The 23,015-nt window shown below is 38.4% G+C and overlaps 1 protein-coding gene across 4 annotated transcripts in view; it reads right to left on the reverse strand.

The window, feature by feature from the left end:
- The window catches only part of SCEL (sciellin), a 99,024-nt gene that overhangs the window by 8,841 nt on the left and 67,168 nt on the right, over positions 1 to 23,015 (reverse strand). For all 4 annotated transcript variants that reach the window (XM_010728712.2, XM_031557827.1, XM_019610609.1 and 1 more), the window contains 6 exons: positions 19,718 to 19,783; positions 17,721 to 17,756; positions 16,778 to 16,849; positions 4,206 to 4,265; positions 3,073 to 3,129; positions 1,557 to 1,616 (listed from right to left, as the gene is read on the reverse strand). In XM_010728712.2, the coding sequence (XP_010727014.1) occupies positions 1,557 to 1,616; positions 3,073 to 3,129; positions 4,206 to 4,265; positions 16,778 to 16,849; positions 17,721 to 17,756; positions 19,718 to 19,783 (351 nt within the window). The remainder of the gene's footprint in view (positions 1 to 1,556; positions 1,617 to 3,072; positions 3,130 to 4,205; positions 4,266 to 16,777; positions 16,850 to 17,720; positions 17,757 to 19,717; positions 19,784 to 23,015) is intronic.

A 23,015-nucleotide genomic window follows, 5' to 3' on the forward strand; every position in this document is an offset into this window, starting at 1 on the left:
TTTTTTTTTTTTCCCCAAGAAATAGCACTTTAAATGGAATGATTCTCAATTAATTGTCCAGTTTAGCTGCTCTTTCTTCTGCTGTCACTGAGGTACGTTACTTCTGGGACATTATTTGAAGCACCTGGAGGATTTTCATATATTTGCTTAGTTATGCTAAAAACAAAACAAAACAAAACAAAAAAACCAAGAAAGCAGTATTTATAAAAGTCCTTTTCAGCTACACAACCTTCACTTACACTTATGCCCATAAATGGAGAAGCTTATGTTAGTGACAGCAGTTAAAGAAATCTATTGTTTTCCTACTGTTGTTAAATTGTTGCTTGTGGAAAACAACTGAATCACAGATCTCTAATTTTAAGCCCTCAGTTTATGCTAATAGATAAACACATATCAGAAACTTCCCCTAACTTAATTGAACCTTAGTTTCCTCAGAGTGCTCACTGAGGTTTTCAGCTGAACAGTAGAGTTTCAATGGTTGATAATATTCTGCATGTTCTTAGCAATATTCCACAATATTTTTATTCTTGTTTTTACTGTACTTTTGTTCCAGCTCAGAAATTTAATATTTTATGTGCGTATATATATATATATATATACATACATTCATATAAATACTAGACTAATGTTTGAATCAGTAATTCATGAGCTAAACAAATACAAAGACTCTTATTTCAAGAAGCAGGATTATGATTCAAGCAGAATAAACCTTGTCTCCTGCAATTTTTCATTCAGTAAAGATAATATGCCACCAAACAGGAATAAACCTTGTCAGATAAATTATAGGATTTAAGTAATCAATGCTAATAATTTCCTTGACAATTTTACAAGCAGCTCAGACAAAAGCTACTCTTGTTTGGTTTGTCAAATGTTATATTCTGAAACAATTTGATGATTATAAGCCTTAACTCTGGATGTCTGGTCTGCATTTTGATTTATTTCAGTGAATTTGCCAAAATCTAAAGCTTTGCTAAATGAATCTCGCTCAGTGCTGGTCGCTGTTTTGTATGCATAGCATGCTGTATGAAGCAGCACCCTCTATTGTGCTTTAGTACTAATCTGGCAGGCTTCTTTTCAGAACTAAAAGAGAAACTCATTCACTTTACATATTCAGCGTTATGTTCTTCTGGTCTGTCAAGTGGAACTGCTAGGACAAAAATACGTATATTAAAAAAAAAGCAGAAATACTTCTGTATTCAGATAGCTAAGTCTTTCCTCATCATATATATATGTACCTAAATGAAAGACTACAAAAATACCACATGAATGGTACCTGATAACGTAATACTGCCTTCACATTAGTTGACAAACTAGCATCAGTAATTTTTTTAAGCTATGAATATGTTTGCTTATGTTGCTTTGCTAATACATGCAGTTTATGCTCTTATATTTAATTAATCTGGCACATTTTATAAATAATATACATACCTTACACAAGTTATGCACATTCAGCTTCTTTGCATTAGGTATTAGTATTTTCAGATACCATACTGAACAACTACAGCTCTTGCTATGTGGTCTTTAAATTTTAGAGAGAACTATGAACTGAGTCTTACCCTTTTCTACTTTGGTCATCAGGAGACTTCACTTCCATATGATCACCAAGATCCTCATCTCTGTGAAAGATAGAAACATCTCAGAATTGATCAAGTTATTTGATTAAATTCAAGCATATTACATACGTTGAATTTTGTATGTTGAAAAAGGAGAAAAAGTGTATGCATTTAACAAGGGAAGTTCCTGACTACACTGAGTATATACTACAATTTCCACAAATCTTTAGTTATGAATTAAAAGTTATCAGTTCTAACTACAATATTTTTCTGTTTCTCTCCACTATATCACTACAGAGGTATGACATGCTACTCAAAAAATCACATACAGAATCACAGGACGGCAGAGGCTGGCAGGGACCTCTGGAGGCCATCTGGTCCAACCCCCTACTCAAGCAGGACCACCCAGAGTAAGGTGCCTAGGCCCAGATCCAGGTGGCTTTTGAAAATATCCAAGGAGGAGACCCCACAAATTCCCTGGGAAACCTGTGCCATCACCCAAATGGCACAGAAGTGCTTCCTGGTGTTCAGATGAAATCTCTTGTGTCCCAGGTTAGTGCCCAATGCATCTTCTCATTGCACCACTGAAAAGAGCCTGGCTCTGCCTTCTCTGCATCCTCCTCTCAGGTATATTTATAGTAGTTATACGGTCTCCCAAGACTCCCCATCCCTAGGCTGAACAGTCCCAGCTCTTTCAGCCTCTCTCCAGAGGATAAATGCTTCAATCCCTTGATCCTTTTGGTAATCCTCTGTTGGACTCTTCGCAGTATGTCTGTGTCTTTCTCACATCATAGGATTGTATGATAAGTCAGGTTGGAAGTGTCTTTGGGAGGTCTCTAAACCTCTGAGGTCTGGACTTTTTGCAATTGACCCCTGAAAATCTCCAAGGACAGAATTAGTACAGCCTCTTTACCCATCCTCCTCCACTGCTGGACCTCTTCCTTATATAATATCTGAATCTCTCATTTCTATTTATGACCCTTACATCTCATCATCTTGCCATGCTACAGCTGAAGAGTCCATTTACATCTTCAAAGTAGACTATAATGATGTCATTTTAGCTTCTTAATATGATCATACTTAGTACAGGCACCAGCACGATGGTTGCCAAAACGTGTTATTTGCTTTGCAGTTATATCCAGCACTGTTTTGTCTTAGTGTAGTTTAGGTTTCCATATATTCTCTAGGACCTTATGACGACATTTATACTAGTAACTATTAACTCACTGGCTGTGAAACAGCTGATTTGATAACAACATTTCATATTAAGTGGTCTGTAATTAAAAAACATGGTCATGCAATATTTAAGTTTGTAGAAGATAAAATCAAGAACTAAGTTTTTTCCACACTGAATTATTTATATTTACCATCCTGTATTTAATGAGGAATTTTAAGTAATTAGCTCAAATTCAAGTATTAATTTTGACTTCCATCATTACCTTTACAGGAGAGAGCCTATTACTATCATTATCTAACCAAAGAGTTTTTAGAAGTTGTAAGGGAAAGATGACAGTCTTGCCTCTTATTTTTCTGAGAAGCAGCATTTATTTCAGTAAAATCCTCATGGTCTTTTACTCTGAAACAACAAACAAATACAATTGTTAGAATATTCTCTCTAGCTGGAAAGAGGTAAACTGTAATAATTTCTTTAAACTGACTTTATATTGGTTCACCTAATTAGAGGAAATGATGATCTATGAAAAGCATTCTAACTATTGCAATAAATCCTAATTCTTTTTAGGTAGAGGAAGAGAGCAAAAGAAAAAGGTGTGTTAGCTCTTTGAAGCTGATAACTGAGTTGGACACTTTAATCCAGAATGAACTTATTGATTTTACAGCTCTGGATGTCTTCCAGAATTAAGCAGTGCTTCAAAGTTTTGGACTCTGTCCTAATACATTCTCTGTAAATTAAAATTTGCAAAAAAGAAAAAAAAAAAGAAAAAAAAAGTCATATTCAACCTACAGTTTAGTACTAAACTGTATATAAATTATACAAATTTATATGTATGTCTGCATATACACAAGATTGTCTATTATAAAATGGATGATCACATCTTGGTAACATTTATGTGCTGTTTCTTGAAGTCATCGCACAATTCTAATGTACGATGTGAAAAAGGCTACATAGCACTTAATAGCACAGTACATTATACAGCTGTTCTAGCACTAGTAGTTCCCTTTCTGTATGCCAAAGGACTGATTATAGACCACAAGATATTTGGCCTGAAACAAAGTGAACTGACATGCAGTTCAAAATTGTAGGTTCAGGCTGCTCTTCATGGCTCACTTCCCTTGGCTAAGTGAAATATTTTGTTACATGCTGTTGGGGCATTACTTATCATCCATGACTTATACAACATTTTGTTCAATGCACTTTCCCTAACTATATTAATATATTTCTGTAATAGATTATTGAGAAAGCATGTTGGGTATGTATGGAAACTTGCCATAGATAACATTTGCTGACAGTGCATGCACCAATTAATTCATCTGCATTTTTATTTTTATGTTAATGTCATTCTGTATAAAGAATGCCACTCACTAATCTAGAAACATTTTAGAGATTAGCAACATTATCTTTCCTGACATTCACGTTATTACAAACTAGTACTGCCTTAGAAAAGCAGGGCCTGAAGAACTTTGAAGACTTACTCCTTGTTCCTTGTGAAAGACAGTGGATTCACTTTGACGAGGTCATCAGGGTCTTGATTCCTTTACAGACAGAACAAAAAAAAAAATCAAATCAAAATTTATATATCCTGCTACCAATTAGCCAATACATATCACTTAAAATGAAATTATAATTCACATTCTTAATGAAATTTGAAATTAAACTGATTAAAAGTTCAAAGCACACATCACTTTTGTAATTCAGATAAATTCATGGACTTAGCCATATGTACATGAGCACACATTCCTGCTAGAATAAAATCACCAGATTAGGTTTTGGAAAGAAGTTATACCTTTTATAATTCCTGCTGAGCACATCACAGGCAGCTTCAGAAAGTGTCTGTCCTTTAATTTACTAAGACATAGCAAGTATCTTTCCCAGAAATAAAATCAGCCAAATATTCCTGACACCTGCATGAATAATTCCTTATCTAAAAAAAATAATTATTATAGACTAACCCTTCAAATCCAAAAATAGGGTGTTCCTTGAATGCTTTTATCTCTTTTCATAGGATTTAAACAGTGTCAATATGCTTCTGCAAAATACCTCACTTCCAAGAAAAATCCATTTTTCCAACTGAAAACTCCTGTAACACTTACAGCAACATTACAAGAAATCACCATCTAGTAAACTTAACTCATTACAACAATGAATAAATGGCTAAAAAAAAAAAGAAGAAAAAAAGAAAAAAAGAAAAAAAATATTTCTTAAGTAGGCAATTTGGGAAAGAATGATGCTTATACTAGTATGACAGTGCTCCACTGTGGGGAACTCTCTGGACTCTCAGGACGTGCTGGAGACAGAACAGCACACCAATGTGGTTAAAAGCTGCTAGTCTGCTTTACTGTTAAGCACTACTCTATTTATACATGTCAGCAGAGCATTCTACAAAACACTCTTCAACCATTCACACAGGCGCTTATCCAATCAGAGCCGTGAGACATTCTTTCTTCTTCTAGAGGTGTCCTTGGTTCTCATGCTTTTTATCTTGCTCCACAGCTGCTGCTCTGAACAGTTTTTCTTGTATTCCCACACTCTACTATTGATAACTTGGTAGCCAACTATATTCCATATGAAATTTCATTCCGCACAGTTCTACCATGAAACAGAATCTTAGTGAAACGTAAAGACTGCAGGACAGTATGCTCTGCAGATCCTTGCAGGATAGTATGCTTCTCTGTCTGATTTTCAAAGGAATATAGACAGCTGGGGAACTATATTCCAATTGTTTTTTTCTAAAACACAACACCAAGAAGAGCCTGGCATCATCCATTTTCCTCCTATCTCCCTTTAGATATTTATTAACATTTATTAGATTCCCCTTCAGTCTTCTTTTTCCCAGGCTGAACAGACCCAGGTCACTCAGCCTTTCCTCACATGGGAGATACTCCAGGCCCTTTATCATCTTAGTGGTCCTCTGCTGGACTACTTCTAGGAGACCCCTGTCTTTTTTGAACTGGGGCTCAGAACGGGTCGCAGTATTCTAAATGTGGCCTCACCAGGGCAGAGTAGAGGGGGAAGATCACTTCCCTTTACTTGCTGGCCATGCTCTTTTTAATGCACCTGAGGGTACCATTGGGGTAGAAAGGTTTCTACTGGCCATATCAAACCCTAATGCTGAGTTTGTTCCATTCTGTAGACTTCAAATCATCATGAATTTGCAGACGGCAGCATTTTTTACTTCTTCACACATTATTTTCAATACTTTGTGTATTAGAATTAACTGATTGACTAGCGAGGAAGACTTGCTCTCCAAAGGGATTGTAACAAAAGTAATAAGTCTAGACTGTACTCACATGCCCTCACAACAAGCAGCCTGATTTACAGAAGGGTATCACTGAAGAGTCCTAGAGAGGGGATGGAGAGTTGTAGCTGCAGCTTTCAGCACAAAAACAGATGCTGACTGACCTGTTCAGCTACAGTTTATGGGTCCTATGGAACAAAGTATGTACAGAACATTTGACCCTCAGAAGATTTTAATTTACTGCACTGTTTTCACTAATTTTCAACTTCATGAAACAGCTGCTTGACAGGACTGCAGAAAGTAATCAGGGCTGACATCTTGCAAATTCCTTGCTTTATGGTAGCTGGTAAGAGCAAAGAAGTCACGGGAGAATATCACCCCAGGCTATTGGTTCCAGCACAGCTCAGATTACTAGCTACTGAAGTTAGAGTTCATAGAATCATAGAATCACAAGGTTGGAAAGGACCTGCAAGATCATCCAGTCCAACCATCCTCTCATTACCACTGCTACCACAAGCTACTAACCCATATCTCGTAGCTCCTCATCCAGATGCCTCTTGAACACTGCCATGGACGACGACTCCACCACCTCCCTGGGCAGGAAATTCCAGTGTCTAACCACTCTCTGAGAGAAAAATTCTTCCCCATGTCTAACCTAAACCTCCTCTGGTACAACTTGTGGCCATTTCCTCGGATCCTGTTTGTTGCGTGAGAGAAGAGGCCAAACCCCTCCTCATCACAACCTCCCTTCAAGAAGCTGTAGAGTGCAATGAGGTCTCCTCTAAGCCTCCTCTTCTCCAGACTAAACAATCCCAGCTCCCTCAGCCGCTCCTCATAAGACTTGTGCTCCAGACCCCTCACCAGTTTCACTGCCCTTCTCTGGACACGTTCCAGGGCCTCGATGTCTTTCTTGTAGTGAGGGCCCCAAAACTGAATACAGTACTCAAGGTGCAGCCTCATCAGTGCTGAGTACAGGGGGATGATGACCTCCCTGCTCCTGCTGGCCACACTATTCCTAATGCAGGCCAGGATGCCATTGGCCCTCTTGGCCACCTAGGCACACTGTTGGCTCATGTTCAGCTGAGCATCAACTGACACCCTCAGGTCCCTTTCTCTTCACAGTCATCCAGCCACTCAGCCCCAAGCCTGTAGTGTGCGTGGAGTTACTGTGGCCAAAGTGCAGGACCCAGCACTTGGCCTTGCTGAACCTAAGTTATTACTTATAAAAGGATAAAATGGGGCAAACTGCAGGATATAGTGGGTCAATCAGAATTTAACTGATTATGCATTGGGCATACTTTCAGAGATTTTTGTAATTTCTCTTGCCCTTAGTAAAACTACATTAATTATTATTATAGAACAGTGGCAGTAACTGCAGATAAAATCATATAACCCAATGTCACGTTTACTAATATTTCTAAAAGAGATGTCAAGTATTAAAGTGGGGAAGAGACTAACCTATAAACTCATTTATTAAATAAACTCTTTTAATATCAGAAAATTTCATAAAGTGAAAAGCCATTGCGGAACAGTATTTCCCATTTCAGATACAAGTGTTATCTGAAAAATGAATCAGTGTCCAAATATGGCTGAATGTAATATATCCTTCTTAAATTTGGCAGCAGTTTTTTAGGCTATGATGACAATGGAAAACCACAGTATAAATTTTCTAGGATTACATACAGCAATTTAGACAAAATTGGAGAAATGTCTTTCAAATATGATAGATGGCTTCTAATGGATACTGACATTTTTCATTGATCATTCTGAAAGATGTCAACTCCAAACCCACTTTTTTTTAGAGACAGCCATTACACCACTGTAAACATTCTGCCTGGGGTGAATGTTTTTAGAAATGGATGGGAAGGAAGCAGATTAGAAAGCTTGCCAGGAAGAGAATGCATTATTTGTTCATAAATTCAAGAAGATTAAATGCATGATAAATAGATAAATACAACCTCAGGACGTGACTAGATTTTTTTTGGAGCACCCAACTCAGGATAACAAATACTTTTTTTTTGTATTATGCATAAAAAAAATAATAAAATACTTGGAACATAGTGCAGAAAGTTTTGTTATCATATGTTATATAAAAGGATTTGTTTAAATATAGCATTGACTAAATTAATAAATTTCTTAAGTTGCAGATGTGCTTGTAATCATCACAAATGTATGGATTGCATTTTCATTGATTCATTTGCTTTTCCATTAATAAGTGACCACATCCAAGAGAAAAAAATAAATCTTTTTTTTAAAAAAAGTCTTTCTGCTCGTAACATTCCCTTACAGAAAAGTGCCTAAAATAGCACTTTGGGTTTACAAAAAAGCCCCAATTTGAAAGACAGGAAAACCCTTGTGTAACTGGGCATCATGGGCCTCATTCCAAAAATCTTTTCAACCATGAATTTTGCTGGTGCTTTCTTTTTTCTTACCTCTAGCTCTTTGTGCAAAATAGGATTAGAGATGTGATAACTAATGAAGAGAATCCAGCAGGGAAAAAAAAATAAAAATAGGATGGCAATGAAGATAAGTAAAGTATGTTAAAAAAATTGCTACCAAGTCAGGCTGCATGCAAAAATTATCGCTTATTTAACCAGATTCTCTTTTGCCATATCTTCAACCCCTGTGCTTCTCATACACAAACTAAGAGGGAAATCATTCAGATAAAAAGCTCTCCAGAGATGAGCTGAATTTCAAAAGCTCAATTTCAAAGTATCTGACCCTGAATCAATACCAGTAAAAGTTTATTTAAAGTCATTTACAGAAAAACTATTTATTTTGGGCTATTTCGCTTTGCTAATGTTAGCTACTGAATGTCTTTATAGATTTAATGCACAAAAGACATATAGATGTATTGAGTAAACTTTGAAGGCACTGAAATTGATGTATAATGTAACCATAAATTATGATTTTTTCTTTTATGCTCTGTATCACAAATTCAGAATTGAGTTGTCTACATTTTGCTTTGAATTTCATCCTGCATTTGAGTTCTAACTCGGTTCACATGAGATAAAGCTCTAATATCTTCCAGTCCTTCTGCTTTGTCAGATACATTTATGAGTCTCTATTATGGGTAATAGTTCTGTAATTCTGGTTTGACTGGTGACAAGTCAGATCACCATCAAAGAAGGAAAAGGAAAATGAATCCTATCCACAAATTCAAGCACAGCTAATAGTTTTGGTTGTTGTTTTTTGTCTGTTTGTTTTTGGGTTTTTTGTTTGTTTGTTTGCTTGCTTGTTTCTCGTTTGTCTTGAAAGCATCCAAACAAAAATCCAAACAACAGAGAAAAAGAAAATATATAAACTATGCCTACAAAAAGAGCTTTAGCATGTCATTGATTGATGAAAGCAATGAAAACATTTATAATGTTTGCATTTGCAAATTTGGAAGGCAATGGAGAAAACGATAATCTAAAAACATATCTAAAAATAGATCTTAAAATGTTTGACCACGTTACTGTGTCATTATGCTGAGGCCAAACTTAACCTGATCCTGGATGCAAGTGGGAGAGTGAGAATAGAAATTTTAAACAGATACTGGCCATACTCTTGAACTATGCATCCTGTGTGCAAGGTAGAAAATTGTGTGATAGAAATTCCCTACTCGTTCAGTGAATGAGTATACGTAAGCTATGAAAGCTATAAAAGTCTTGATTAGTCCATTTCTAGGTTCAGATGTTATCTAATTACTGAAAGATTTGTCTCATTACCTAGAATACCTCTTTGCTGATTCACAAACAGCTATGTATACAAGTCTTCAACATTGTAGGTAGTGTTTAATGGACAAGACAATAGAATTAGCACACAAATTTCAGAAGATTACTGATTGTTGGATATGGAGGAGCTGCTCATGAAACTTACTAAAACACCATTCTGACTGCTGGCTCCTATGGTGAACTGCTACAGGTCATACAATGCAAGAAGTAAATTCCTTTGATCTGGATAGCCACTGTGACAAAATTAGGAATCTGTTGATAACCATCAAGTAGCTGCCTTCTCTACTCAGAAGTGACTTTTCTAGATGTGATACAAAACAAGTATAATCTGTTATCCTTTCTCCAGTAATATTTTTCCCAGCTGATCTCATATGAAACATCTGATCCACAGGTTTTTCCTCTATCAAGACTGTATACGTAAAGGCCATGCTAATAAACTCTGGCTAAAACATTAAGGGAATTTCTGACCTAGTAGTTTCAGCATAGAAGACAGTTTAAGGTTACAAAAACAAATGGTTGCCAACTGGACCTTCCAAGTGTGAACGAAGGGAGTTGGTCTAGAATATATTAAGTATGTCAGGCACCTCACTGAGAAAAGCTTAACCCCATGGGCCTACCTGAATTTTGATCTGCCATGCATGGCTGCTTTACTATCCTTATATCAGACTTATTTTCACGTATAAATGAGAAAGAATAAAGAAGTTCTTTGAGAAGAGAGTGACATCTATTTTGAGGCTGGCTGCTCACTAACGCCCATTAACCAGCGCCAGGAGTCTTCATTCAGACCAAGACTAGAGGATGATGGAACAGAAGAGCTCTGCAGTCAACTGTGAACGCCAATTTAAACAGTGCCAAAAACAGCGTAATCCTTAGCATAGAGAATTCAATAGTTAAATACAGAAGAAGAAGCTGTTGATCAGAACATTTTTAGAAAGTAGATTAGGAAAGATGGCTGAAGAAGGGAAGTCTTACTCAGTTTTGGTTGGAAAATATGTATGACCTTGCAAACATATATTATCTTTTCAGTCAGGAATAAAGGGCTTGGATTGCTGCACTGAAGCTCTGCTAGAGCAGATAATTTGTATCAACAACAGAAAAGGTGCAAATCTGTCAGAAAGGGCAGGCAGAAGGTCCCCATCACTAGAAAGTAAATTAATGTTTTTGCCTTCTACTGAAATGCAAAAATATATCATCAAAAATAAGTGTATTTACTTGTACTATCAAAAACAGATTTGAAAGTTCTAAGATTCTTCTCCTAATTATATGGAATAAATTGCAACTGTAGTCAAAGCCAGAACTGGCTGTCTGGCTGCAGTCGTGACTATTATGTTATGGCTATACTTATGTGACTTCTGTTTTATACTATCTTCATTTCCAACACTTTTTGAATAACAGAGGTCTATTGAAGCATTATATAGCCTATAAGAAAGTGAAAGTAAATAAATAATCCACCACAATAGTAAAGGAATACTTGGTGTAAGATACAGGCCACCTTCTTTTGGTCATCTAAAATCTATTCCAAACAATGGTAATTTTCCAGTTTGTTCTAGTGGTTGTTTGAAGCTGCCTGCCTTTATCCACAAAACAGATTTCTCTTTTCATGTAATGGGATGACATAATTGTTAAACGCCTCGAGATGTACTAAAATGTTCCCTCAGTTTTGTACTCATTGCAGCTGTGTAAGTTCTATCAATAAATTTTCATTTAGAAGAAAATGTCGGGCCGGCATATAGGGCCTTCGGTTCCTTGCAGCAGGGAGTCTCCTATGACAATCACCCTTCTGTCCTTCTGGGTGGAGGAAGTCTTGAGGCACGGGAGTGACCGCTTCCCCCGAGGCACCCTCAACGGATGGGCCTCCCTCCACACCTGCAGACACCTCTCCTTCGGGTTCCAGGCCATCAAATCTATTTTGCAGAGGCACCTGAGGAACCGAGCATGGTCGGGGGAGAGGAGGGGAAGTGAAACGCCCACAACATCGAATCGGTATCTGTTTCCACCCGTCCTTCTCTCTCAAATGGCTTTGCTCTGCTTGGCAAAAACAGGGCGGAGGCTCTGCCACTGTGCAGTGGATATCACCTTGCCCTTTTGGGAGAGAGTTACAGTGGTTTTGACCCAGTCCCACACCCCCTAGTTCTTCATTAGTATTGTGAGGGGTAGGAGCAGACTGAGGGCTCACTGTATCAGGAGCACAGTATGTCTGCCGATTCCTCTCTGTCATTTGTTTGCTAGGCGACTGGGGGCCACATACTCCATAGGGAACCTCAGGTGCATGCCGGGACCTCGGGGCCGATAGGGCCTGGCACCACCAGTCAATTTCCTTTTCACAGTCCTTGATGGTCCTCAGCCTCTCCACCTCTTCCCTCAGGCAGGCCACCAGACTGAGAAGGTCATTTACCTGATCACACCTTATACAGGCGCTGCCTCCATCGCCTGGCACTTCAAAGGCCAGACTCTGGCACTCGTTGCAGCCAACAACCTGAACACTAGCGTGCTGTTTTGGGACCTCAGTCTGGGTCTCCACACTCTTCTTGGCTGCAGCTGTCCTCTTACGCGTGCAGGGAACCTCTGTTGGGGTCTCCACATGTTTCCTGCCAGTAGCCTTCCACTGGGACCCAGCCATGGCAATCCAGCAGACCCACTAGCACTAACACAACCAGAGTAGCCTTCACAAGTGCGACTAAACAGCACCGCCCCGTTACTGATAGTGCTGGATCTGCCCTCGCTCTTTCACCAGGTCGTTGAGGGGTGCAACCGCACCTATCACTCTCTTCACAGTGACAAAAAACTCCTCCTCCTCGCCTGTGTGGCCAGTGGCACGCCACTGCCCTCTTCAACCCGCTTATTAGAAGGGGGAGAAGGAGGCGGGAACGGAGAGCCGCTAACCTGGCAACGCCCCCGCCACGTGAGCCGCCCTCGCGAGAGGCGCCGGGCTGTTCCGATGCCTCGGGAATCCCTGGATGAGGGAAAACCGAGCGAATCCTCTACGCAGCCCGCGATCCGCCGCCTCAGCTCTGCCTGGGGCAGCTCCGAAGCGGCAAACCTCGGCGATCAAAAAGAAGGATGAGGCGCTGTTGGAGCAGGTCCAGAGAATGGCCTCAGGAACTATCAGAGAGCTGAAGCACTTCTCTTATATAGAAGTGTTGAAGGAGCTGGGCTTGTTCAGCTTGCAGAAGGGAAGGCTCTGGGGAGACTTCATTGTGATCTTTCCGTACTTGGAGAGAACTTACAAACAGGAGGAGACCAACTTTTTGCATGAGTTGATAGTGACAGGACAAAGAGAAATTCCTTTAAGGTAAAACAGGGAAAATTTAAGTTAGATGCTATAGGAATAAATTATTTGCTCAGAGAGTGGTGAGGCACTGGTACAGGTGCCTACAGAAGCTATGGACATTCCATCTCTGGAGACATTCAAGGTTGGATGGGGCTATGGGGTTCAAGACAATGTTCAGAATAGAGACTGAAAAACAAGTTTGATACTGTGTGGAAGAGGACACTGAGAATAAAGACTATCTCCAGGAGACAAGAGCAGAAGTCAAGCGGGGCGCATAATCGCTGTATTATGATCTTTACTGGAGAAGAAATGTGTAAATAGAAGCAACTTGTAGCTCTGATTGGATGAGCACTGGTGTGGTCAGTTAGTGCCTTGATATGAAGAAGACTTAAATGTTTGTTGACATGTTGGGAGGGATGGAAAGTTACAAGAGGGAACTTGGAATTGTACATTAGGGATGTCAGAACCTTCAGTGAATGATTTGGATTGTTCACAGCTGAGTCCATGCTGCACCGAGCAACCTGATCTTGTGGGTATTCAACAGCCTGGTCTTGCGGGTGGCAGACCTGTCCATGCCAGTGTTTTGGAACTAGATGATCTTTAAGATCTCTTCCAACCCAAGCTATTCTATAACTTTATGAAATTTGGATTTCTAATTATTGCAATTCTTTTGGTGATAATACTTCTGTTACTGTACTGGTAAACATGGCCCACTGTCACAAATACTGTTGGTTTCTGTATAGATCATATGCAAGAAAACAGTTTAGTTAAACATAAGTGAACTCTCTCTTAAAAGTATTTTATAGAAACATACATTTTAATTTCCCTATTACCATCAGTAATGAAAAATAGACTAATGTTGTGTTAAACACACAGGATGTTTCAAATGATTTAACAAGACTGCCCACAAGACACGGTTAGTAATGCAGTTGTCTAAGTGACTGCATTTTATAGTTGCTGAGATTCTATAATGGAAAAAAGTGAAAATCTTCGTTCTCCACTGAAATGGAAACAAAATACAAAAAATACTTGGTAAACAATGTATAAATGACTAAAGGAATCACAGAATCATAGAATGGCCTGGGTTGAAAAGGGCCACGATGATCATCTAGTTTCAGCCCCCCTGCTATGTGCAGGGTCGCCAACCACCAGACCAGGCTGCCCACAAGCACATCCAGCCTGGCCTTGAATGCCTCCAGGGATGGAGCATCCACAACCTCCTTGGGCAACGTGTTCCAGTGCGTCACCACCCTGAGTGAGAAACTTCCTCCTAATATCTAACCTAAATCTCCCCGGTCTTAGTTTAAAACCATTCCCCCTTGTCCTATCACTATCCACCCCTGTTAACAGTCATTGCCCCTCCAACTATTGGAAGGCCGCAGTGAGGTTTCCCTGGCACCTTCTCTTCTCCAAGCTAACTATGAACGTATAAAAATGAAATTCCTGAGTGCTTTATATGATTCTTTCATGAACTTCTTCTGAGATACTGTTTCCTGAGTTTTCTGAGTGAAAAAGGATCCATAGTGTAAGACAGAAAAATATCCAGGTACCCAATTTGAGGACAACCTATAATACTCTGAAAAAACACACAACAATTATTACATAGTGGTTATCTCTGCCTTTTCTGGCTTCTACCTTACTTACTTATGCTGTCTATGGAACCTTTCGATTCCCTAAAAAACTGCAATTTGCATATTCTAGTCTGTTAATCATACCAAATAGTGGCCGTCCGTAGGTTAATTATGCCTCTATGTATTCTAAATTTATTTTTGCTTTAAGACAGATACTACATCTAACTCTTCTATTTGAACACATTAATTTTTTTTTACTTTAAGGCAGGCTTAGGCTTTTCATTTTCATAATGAAGCTTACATTTTCAGCCAAAAGAAAATATCTGCTATCCTTTTCAGGTAAGTCCTTTCAAAAGATTTTCTTTATGTCACTGATGAGGTTTGATAGAAAACCACTTAGCATATTCTCTTTATTTTATACTGAAATTAATCCATTATGCCATTGACTTTCATATCAGAATCCTTGACAAAAGACAAATAATCAATTAAATATAACTTCAAAAAGCACAACTTGAAAATCTTTGCATTTTGAATAAAATTTTGTGAAATTAAAGGATGTAAGACTACTTATACACGTCAGTGTTACTAGAGATACTCTAATGTTGCCATTTATTTCTCCTGTGTGGCGCAAGCATTTTTGACAAAAAAATAGTATTGATATGTCATCTTATAGGAAGAAAGGATCTTCTGCTGACAGCTGCTTAATGCATTTTTGGTTAGCATAAATTCAGCAAAAATTTGTAGTTTTGTGAAATTGACACATGAGTAGCAGATGGTTGACATATAAATTATCACCCAAATGTAAAGGAATTATAGCAAGAGGAAAGAGAGCAGAATTTTGCCCATGAAGATTGCAGGCTACTTATAGTTTACACAGTGACACATATAGCTGTAGTTAGTGTGAGGTTACCATAGTAACTTGTAGATCAGTCAAATATTCCTCCAGCTCTCTGCCAATTGAAGGACTAGAATACAAAGCTCAAGATGGTAATGAGAGACCCTGGGGACTATTGATGTGGACTGATTGAGGCTGGGGATTAAGACTTTTACATGCCTTTACAAGTAAAGAATGGCTGTGAATTCCCTCATTAATACAGAGGCATATTTAATTCTCTAACATCTCCCACATTTCCTGACAGGAAAATGTTTCACTAAAGCACTGCTTTTTCCAAGGAATTGCACTGTCACATTTTCTGCATGTTATCCTTAACTATTTTGTACTGATTTTACATACTGAAGGGAGGGAACAAGATTCAAAATAGTATAAACTATGACTGTTGACCACAAATTATGAATCAAACAAAATTGAATTAGCTAAACAGGACTAATTTAAGCATCTATGCAATTCAGTATTTCCAGTTAAAAACTACAAATCTGAGCTACCATAATTCTTGGCGCACACCTAGAAATCTACTTCTAATTCATGCACTTTTTAGTTGCATATTCAGGCATTTTATTCTGGTAGAATATTTTTACTCAAAATAACTCAACCCGTGAGCTGTTTTTTTTCTACTGTATCTTCTCCTCTTGTTTTTTGGAAGAGGGGGAGCGAGCAAGCGGCATGGTGGAGCTTAGCTCCCATCAGTGTAAAACCATCACCCCTCAGTATTGCTGATTGTTTTGAAAAAACATGCCATCTCTGTTAGTAGAGATTCTTACAGTTAACTGGAATTTCAGTAAAGCAACAGTTCTGTCTTTTCCACCAGTCATCTTCACGGTATTCTTTACACTGACACATTTCTAAGATACATTACTACGTATGCCATCTAACTTAACACAAGAACAAATGCATCTGTATAAACATACTAATTTGTCATGATATGTGCTATTTTTTCCTATGTAAAATCTCAAAGTTGGAACTTTTTATATATGTAGCAGTATGAAGATACTCCTGCTCCCACAATTTCTTGAAGCTCCAAGAAAATATACTATACAAACCATGCTATTGCAATGTGTCTGCCTCTACCTTTTTTATTTTTTGCAGCATCTATCTATATACTGCCCCTTATGATGCAAACTAGATGCAGTGAAAGAATTAAAAATGAAGACATCTGAAATAACTTAGCAAGTCAGTGAGGTGGGACTTAAAGTTCATACTTCTCGGACAATTGTTAGCAGTAGAGAAATGCTGCATTTATCACTCACCATGACCAAAAAAGCTATCAAATATGGACATGAAAAATAAACGAGTACATAAGATGACATTTATCATATACTATAACATCATTTTAACTACGTCAGTTTCTCTTACCCTGCTGTAGCTTGATCATCCACGTCAGTCTTTAGTTTTTGAGAGGTGACTTGTTCTGATGAAAAAGCAGCACTGCAATACAAATGGTGAAAACATACTTACTGCATATGATATTTGGAAACAGGTTACATAATTTATCACTTATGTTAGTTATCATTGTAGATATGTTTACTTATTGCTGACAAGATCAGTCAGATTGGTCACTTTTGGAACACTCTGAAATGATAAGAGAAGGTGGAAGATACAACTGGAAATGAGAGTCCATGTTTCTATAGAAAGTCTTTCTATTAAGATGGCAATTAAATTATGACAAGTTTTACAGCTTCCTTTATCATAAGCCATGAAATTACAGACTAGTTAAGTAATCTTTTCCTAATTTAGGCCATGTGAAATGTATATTTCATTAATGAATTGTTTTAATAAATTTATTTTCAGAAATTGGAGCAACTTTTGCAAACATAAAATTTAGGGAGACTTTACAACAAATCATCGTATGTTAATGCCTTCTATTACAAAACTTTGAATTTGTATAACTTTTTCATTTATTATTTTCTCCTTCTTTACTTTGCTTACTCATTCTCTTTTTCACTCTTTAAAACATCAGTTTAGCATAAACAAATGGTCACATTAACTACATATATAATTGTGAAATTAAAATTTTGAAGCAATTTTAAATATTTTTATGCAGCTACAGTTTTTGAATTTTGAGTAAATAATCAATGAAGCATTTTGAACTATATGAACATAACTATATTTCTGCAAAGAAGAATGTCTTCTTCATGCAATTCTGGGATCCTGACTATAGAGGAAACTCCCCAAATAAATCATAATATTACAATAATAAATATGCTATATGAATAAATATAAAATAATAATCAATGTTTATGCATAGGGGTGTGTTGCATGTCTAAACTTATTAGGAAGCAAGATAAACAAGACATACCTTGTTGGATCTTCCAAATTTTCTGATGATGTGGCCCTGGGAAAGAGAAGAAAAAACATTTCAGAAACACAGTGCTAATACCGAAGCACTTTGCAAGCTTTTAGATCAATAATTAGCAATTAATTTTACTTTTCTTCTTTCAAGAATGTACTTTTCCTTGTTTCTTAATGTAGCATATAATTTGTTTAACCCAAGTACTGTAATGATATAATTCTAATCATACTCTTTATATGTTACTAAGGCACTAATTCTTCAGTTAATACTCTCCAGTAAATCACAGATCGAGTGTTTTGTTTACAGGATACAATTCACAGTCCAGAAAACTCAATTACAGTCAGCTGCTTATATACTTAGCTTAATTTTTTTATAGCATTCTGTAAAGTCTTATTTATCCATTTAGGACTGAGACAAAGCACTATAAAAGTTCATGTGTCATGCTTGAATACAGAAAACTAAAATTGAGTCTCAGTATTAGAAAAAGTTATCAAATTATAAACTTGATAGAAAAATAATCCTTCATTGCTGAACTGCTTTCCTGAAGATAGTAAACACAGCAGAACATAGGCCATTCTCGTATTTGAAGAAAAGACAGTGCTTTGCCCCAGCTGTCCCTAAGACTGATAGCAACCTTTTAAAACTGTGGTTATTAGCATATACACATCACACTTTATTTTCTGAAACGCGTAAGCAAATAAAATGCTCCCCTTTGGCTATTATTAGTTACAGTAATTTTTACAATTTCAAATAGCTTACCCATCCTCAAAGCACTTTTCAAAGATAAACAAATTAATCATTTAATGCCCATCACTATTTAACCAAGTATGCTTGATAACATTGTAAGATGATTCAAGAATGGCAAGAGTTCATGAAAGCTTCATCAAGAATAGGCCTGTATTTCAATCATCTCTGTCTGATGAGGGTAGAGAAGTAATTGGATAATTAGTGCTGAGCAGAACATAGGAATGTTGGTATATTACTGGAAGCTGGTCAGGTGTCATATAAAGATGCATTCCTTGCTTTCAAAATTACCATGATCATAGTGAGATCCTGAAATTAAGTCAGATAAATACATTGCATCTGACATATTAAAATATCTATTAAGCACTGGCTTTCCAGTGGTTGGTGAGTGACTTTGAATTCTGGCCAAATCCTCTAAATCCTTCTTCACAGGGCTGCTGAGTTCTTCTCTCAGTTTGTATACGTATCTGAGATTGCCTTGACCTAAAAGCAATGCACTGCACTTGGTCTTGTTGAACTCACTGGGTTCACGTGGTCCCACATTTCAAGCCTATCCAAGTCCCTCAGTATGACATCCCTTCCTTCTGCCATATCAACTGTACCACTCAGCTTGGTGTCATCATCATACTTGCTGAGGGTACCCTCAACCCCACTGTCTATGTCACTGATAAATATGTTGAGGAGCACTGGTCCCAAAATGGACTACCTAGGAGACACTGTTTCACCAGCCTCCATCTAGATATAGTGTCATTGAACACAACCCTCTGGCTGGACCATCCAACGAATCTCTATCCATCCTTCAAATTCATCTCTCTCCATTTTAGAGATAATTATATGATGTGAGATCGTGTCAAAGGCCATGCACAAGTCCATGCAAAAGACATTATTTGCCCTTCCTTTGTTCACTGATGCCATCACCCCACCATAGAAGACCACCAGATTAGTCAGTCAGCCCCTGTCTGTCTCACCAAGAGGCATTAATGGATTCCTGCCCGTATGACTAGTAAGTCATTTCTGAAGTAAAATCACAGAGAAAACATACATGCATTGTAGAAAAATTAAGGAGCGCTTATGCAACCTCAAGTCTTTGGCACTTCACATACTCACACCTCAGTTGTGTGATTAGAGCCCAAACAAGTCTTTAGACATGGGATCCTTTTTCTACCCATACCATCTTACTTAACCCTGTAGGCTTACATGTGAAATCAACTCTAGCAAAAAATTACAAAAGGAAGTAACTAATGATCATTAGTACTTACCGCTTGGGTTCCACTGCTTCTGTCATGGTCTTATTACTTGAAACTGGGGGAGGCATCCAAGATTGTCTGTCAGTGTTAAGAAATAAATGCTTGAGTATTAGTATATACTATGGAATTGAAAGGCAGTCTGAGTCTTTCTTTTCAAAAGAACATTAGAATCTCAGAAATGGTGTAGGAATGTCTGTAATGGTTCTTAAATTACTAATATTTTGAAAAAACTGCATAATTATACTCTTTAGACCATTTTTTTAAATCCAGAGAATTGAATGGAATTGGAAATAACATAATAAATTTAATTACTATTGTGTACAATGTATTTTCTGACTCCAAATTGTCTTTTCTACAGTTTGAATGATGAAAATAAGTGGATTGTTCTCTGAAAACACAACAAAGTAGAATGTAAAAGCAAACAAAGGTATGAATACCAACTCAAGAAACATTTTTGGGCTTTTATTAAATGTCTTGTGTTATAAGCACTTCCAGCTGTTGCTTTACTTCTTTTCTTGAAAGAAATTTCTACTTTTATAATACTACTGATCATATTGTTCGCACATGGAATACGGGGAAAAAAAAACACAGACAGAAATAATGAATGGAAAGGATACATAAAGCAGGACTTCCTAGCCTTGGAGGCACAAGTGAAGGGATGAGGACCCAAGCGATAGTCTCCTTTATGTTGCCAGTCAGAGATAAGGGAGTGCACAGAACACTCCCTTATGCAGGACAAATGCAGATTAATACCTGGCTACCTGTCATTGTTGTGTCTTTGGTATTTCCAGTCACAGAATACATTTCAATGAAAACAGATTACTGGGCAACTATAGGATCCACTTCTCTATGAAAGGAACGAGAATCTTCACTGGCAGGTTGGCTTATTCAGGGAACTGGGCCTCAAACTAACGAAGCTAATAAAGCTGTGGCTCTTTGTATACTTGTGAGCTACATGGTGGAGGAATGCCCCTCAGCTCTCTCAAAATAACACGTCAGAAACTTTAGACAGTTGAAAGTCCAGTTGAAGTGTTTATATTAATTCACATAACATGGATAACATGAGTAGCTTGTACACGCTGTCCAGCTAGAAATCCGTGATCTGAATGCTGTCACTGAAACATGGTGGGATGAATAATATGACTGGAGTGCTCTAGTGAGTGGCTGAAAGCTGTTCAGAAGGGACAGACAAGGAAGGTTGTCCTTTATGCAAAAAGATGAGTGAGACAGGGAACCTGACTATAACTGATATGGAGAGGACTGAGGTATCTACAACATTTCTGTCTGTATTCACCAGCGATTTCTCTTGCTATGCCTCCCAGTTCACAGAATCTCAAGGCAAGGATTGGAGGAATGAAGCCTTACCCACCACAGGAGAAGATCAGGTTTGAGATATTTGAAAAACGTAAATGTGCACAAGTTCATGGGACCTGACGAAGTACATCCCAAGGTGCTGAGAGAGCTGGTTCCCATTCTCCTGGAGAAGCTGGCAGCCCATGGCTTGGACAGGTAAAAATTTGTCTGAAAGGCCAGACCCAGAGAGTGGCGGTGAACAGAGTTAAATCCAGCTGGTGACCAGTCAAGAGGTCTGACCCCTCAGGGGTCAGTATTGAGGCTGGCCCTGTCTAATATCTTTATTGATGATTTGGATGAGGGTGATGAATGACTGAGAGGATGAGTGCACCCTCAGTAAGTTTGCAAATGACATCAGCCTAGAAGGATGCATCGATCTGGCTGAGGGTTAGAAGGCCCTTCAAAGTGACCTGGAGAGGCTGGATAGCTGGGCTGATACCAGTGGGATGAAGTTCAGCAAGACCACATGTCAAGTCCTGCACTTTGGTCACAACAGCTCCACACAATGCTACAGGCCTTGAGCATAGTGGCTGGAAAGCCGCACAGAGGAAAAGGATCTGAGGGTGTTGGTCAATGCTCAGCTGAATACAAGTCAGCAGTTTGCCCAGATGGCCAAGAATGCCAATGGCATTGTGCCTTATATAAAAAATAGTGCAGCCAGCAGGACCAGAGAGGTGATCGTCTCCCTGTACTCAGCCCTGGTGAGGCCATACCTCAACTACTGTGTTCAGTTTTGGGCCCGTCACTACAAGAAAGACATTGAAGGCCTGGAACATGTCTAGAGAAGGGCAACAAAGCTGTGAAGAGTCTGGAGCACAAGTCTTATGAGGAGCAGCTGAATCCCTAAGTCACTATCCATCATATGTGGAAAGTCACAAAAGCCAAGTGAACTTCCCAGTTACTGGAAAAAGGGAAAAATGTCTTCATTTCTTAAAAGAGCCCAAAAATCAATGTTTTTGATGGGTATACTACTTAGTGGATAATGAATTGGCTGAATGGCGACATCTAAACAGTTGTGGTCAATGTCTCAATGTTCAGGTGAAGATCTGTGATCGGAGGCATCCCTCAATGGTACATACTAGCACTGGAACTGTTTAGTGTCTTCATTGGTGATGTGGACCGGGCTTACCCAGCAAGTTTATGGACAACAAGAAGCTGAATCACACAGTTGAGAAGGAATGCCATCCAGAGGGATCTAGCCAGGCCTGGGAGACAGCCCATGTGAACTTCATAAAGTTCAACATCAAGTGCAAGTTCCTGAACATGGGTCAGCACAATCCCAAACTTCACTACAGATCAGATGATGAATGGATTGAGAGCAAGTTTGTCGAGAAGGACCTGTGGGCACAGGTGGATAAAAAACTCAACATGACTCAACTATATGTGCTAGTAGCCCAGAAAGCCAATCATATCCTGGGCTGCATCAAAACTAGTGTGGCCAGCAGGCTGAGGGAGGTGCTTATCCCCCCTCTACTATGTCTTTATGTGATCTCACCTGAATTACTGTCTTGAGCTCAAGGGCCCATAGCATAGGAGAAATGCAGGTCCAAAAGAGGACTACAAATGATGAGAACACTGGAGCACCTCTCCTACGAAGAGACGCTGAGAGAATTGGGGTTGTTCACCCTAAAGAAGGATCCAGGGAGACCTTATTTCAGCCTTCCAGTTTTAAAAATGTGCCTACAAGAAAGATGAGGACTCATTATTGAGGTGCATACTGATAGGATAAGGGGTAAATAGTTTTAAACTAAAAGAGAGTAGACTTACATTAGATATTAGGAAGAATTTTTTCACTACGAGAACATTCAAGCCCAGGCTGGATGAGGCTTTGAGCAACCTAGTCTAGTGGAAGGTGTCCCTGACCATGGCAGGAAGTTTGGAACTAGATGAGCATTAAAGGTCCCTTCCAACTCAAACTATTCTATGACTGTATGATTAAAATACAGCAGTATGTTTT

This window comes from Meleagris gallopavo, chromosome 1 (assembly GCF_000146605.3).
Source record: "Meleagris gallopavo isolate NT-WF06-2002-E0010 breed Aviagen turkey brand Nicholas breeding stock chromosome 1, Turkey_5.1, whole genome shotgun sequence".
Lineage (NCBI taxonomy): Eukaryota > Metazoa > Chordata > Aves > Galliformes > Phasianidae > Meleagris > Meleagris gallopavo.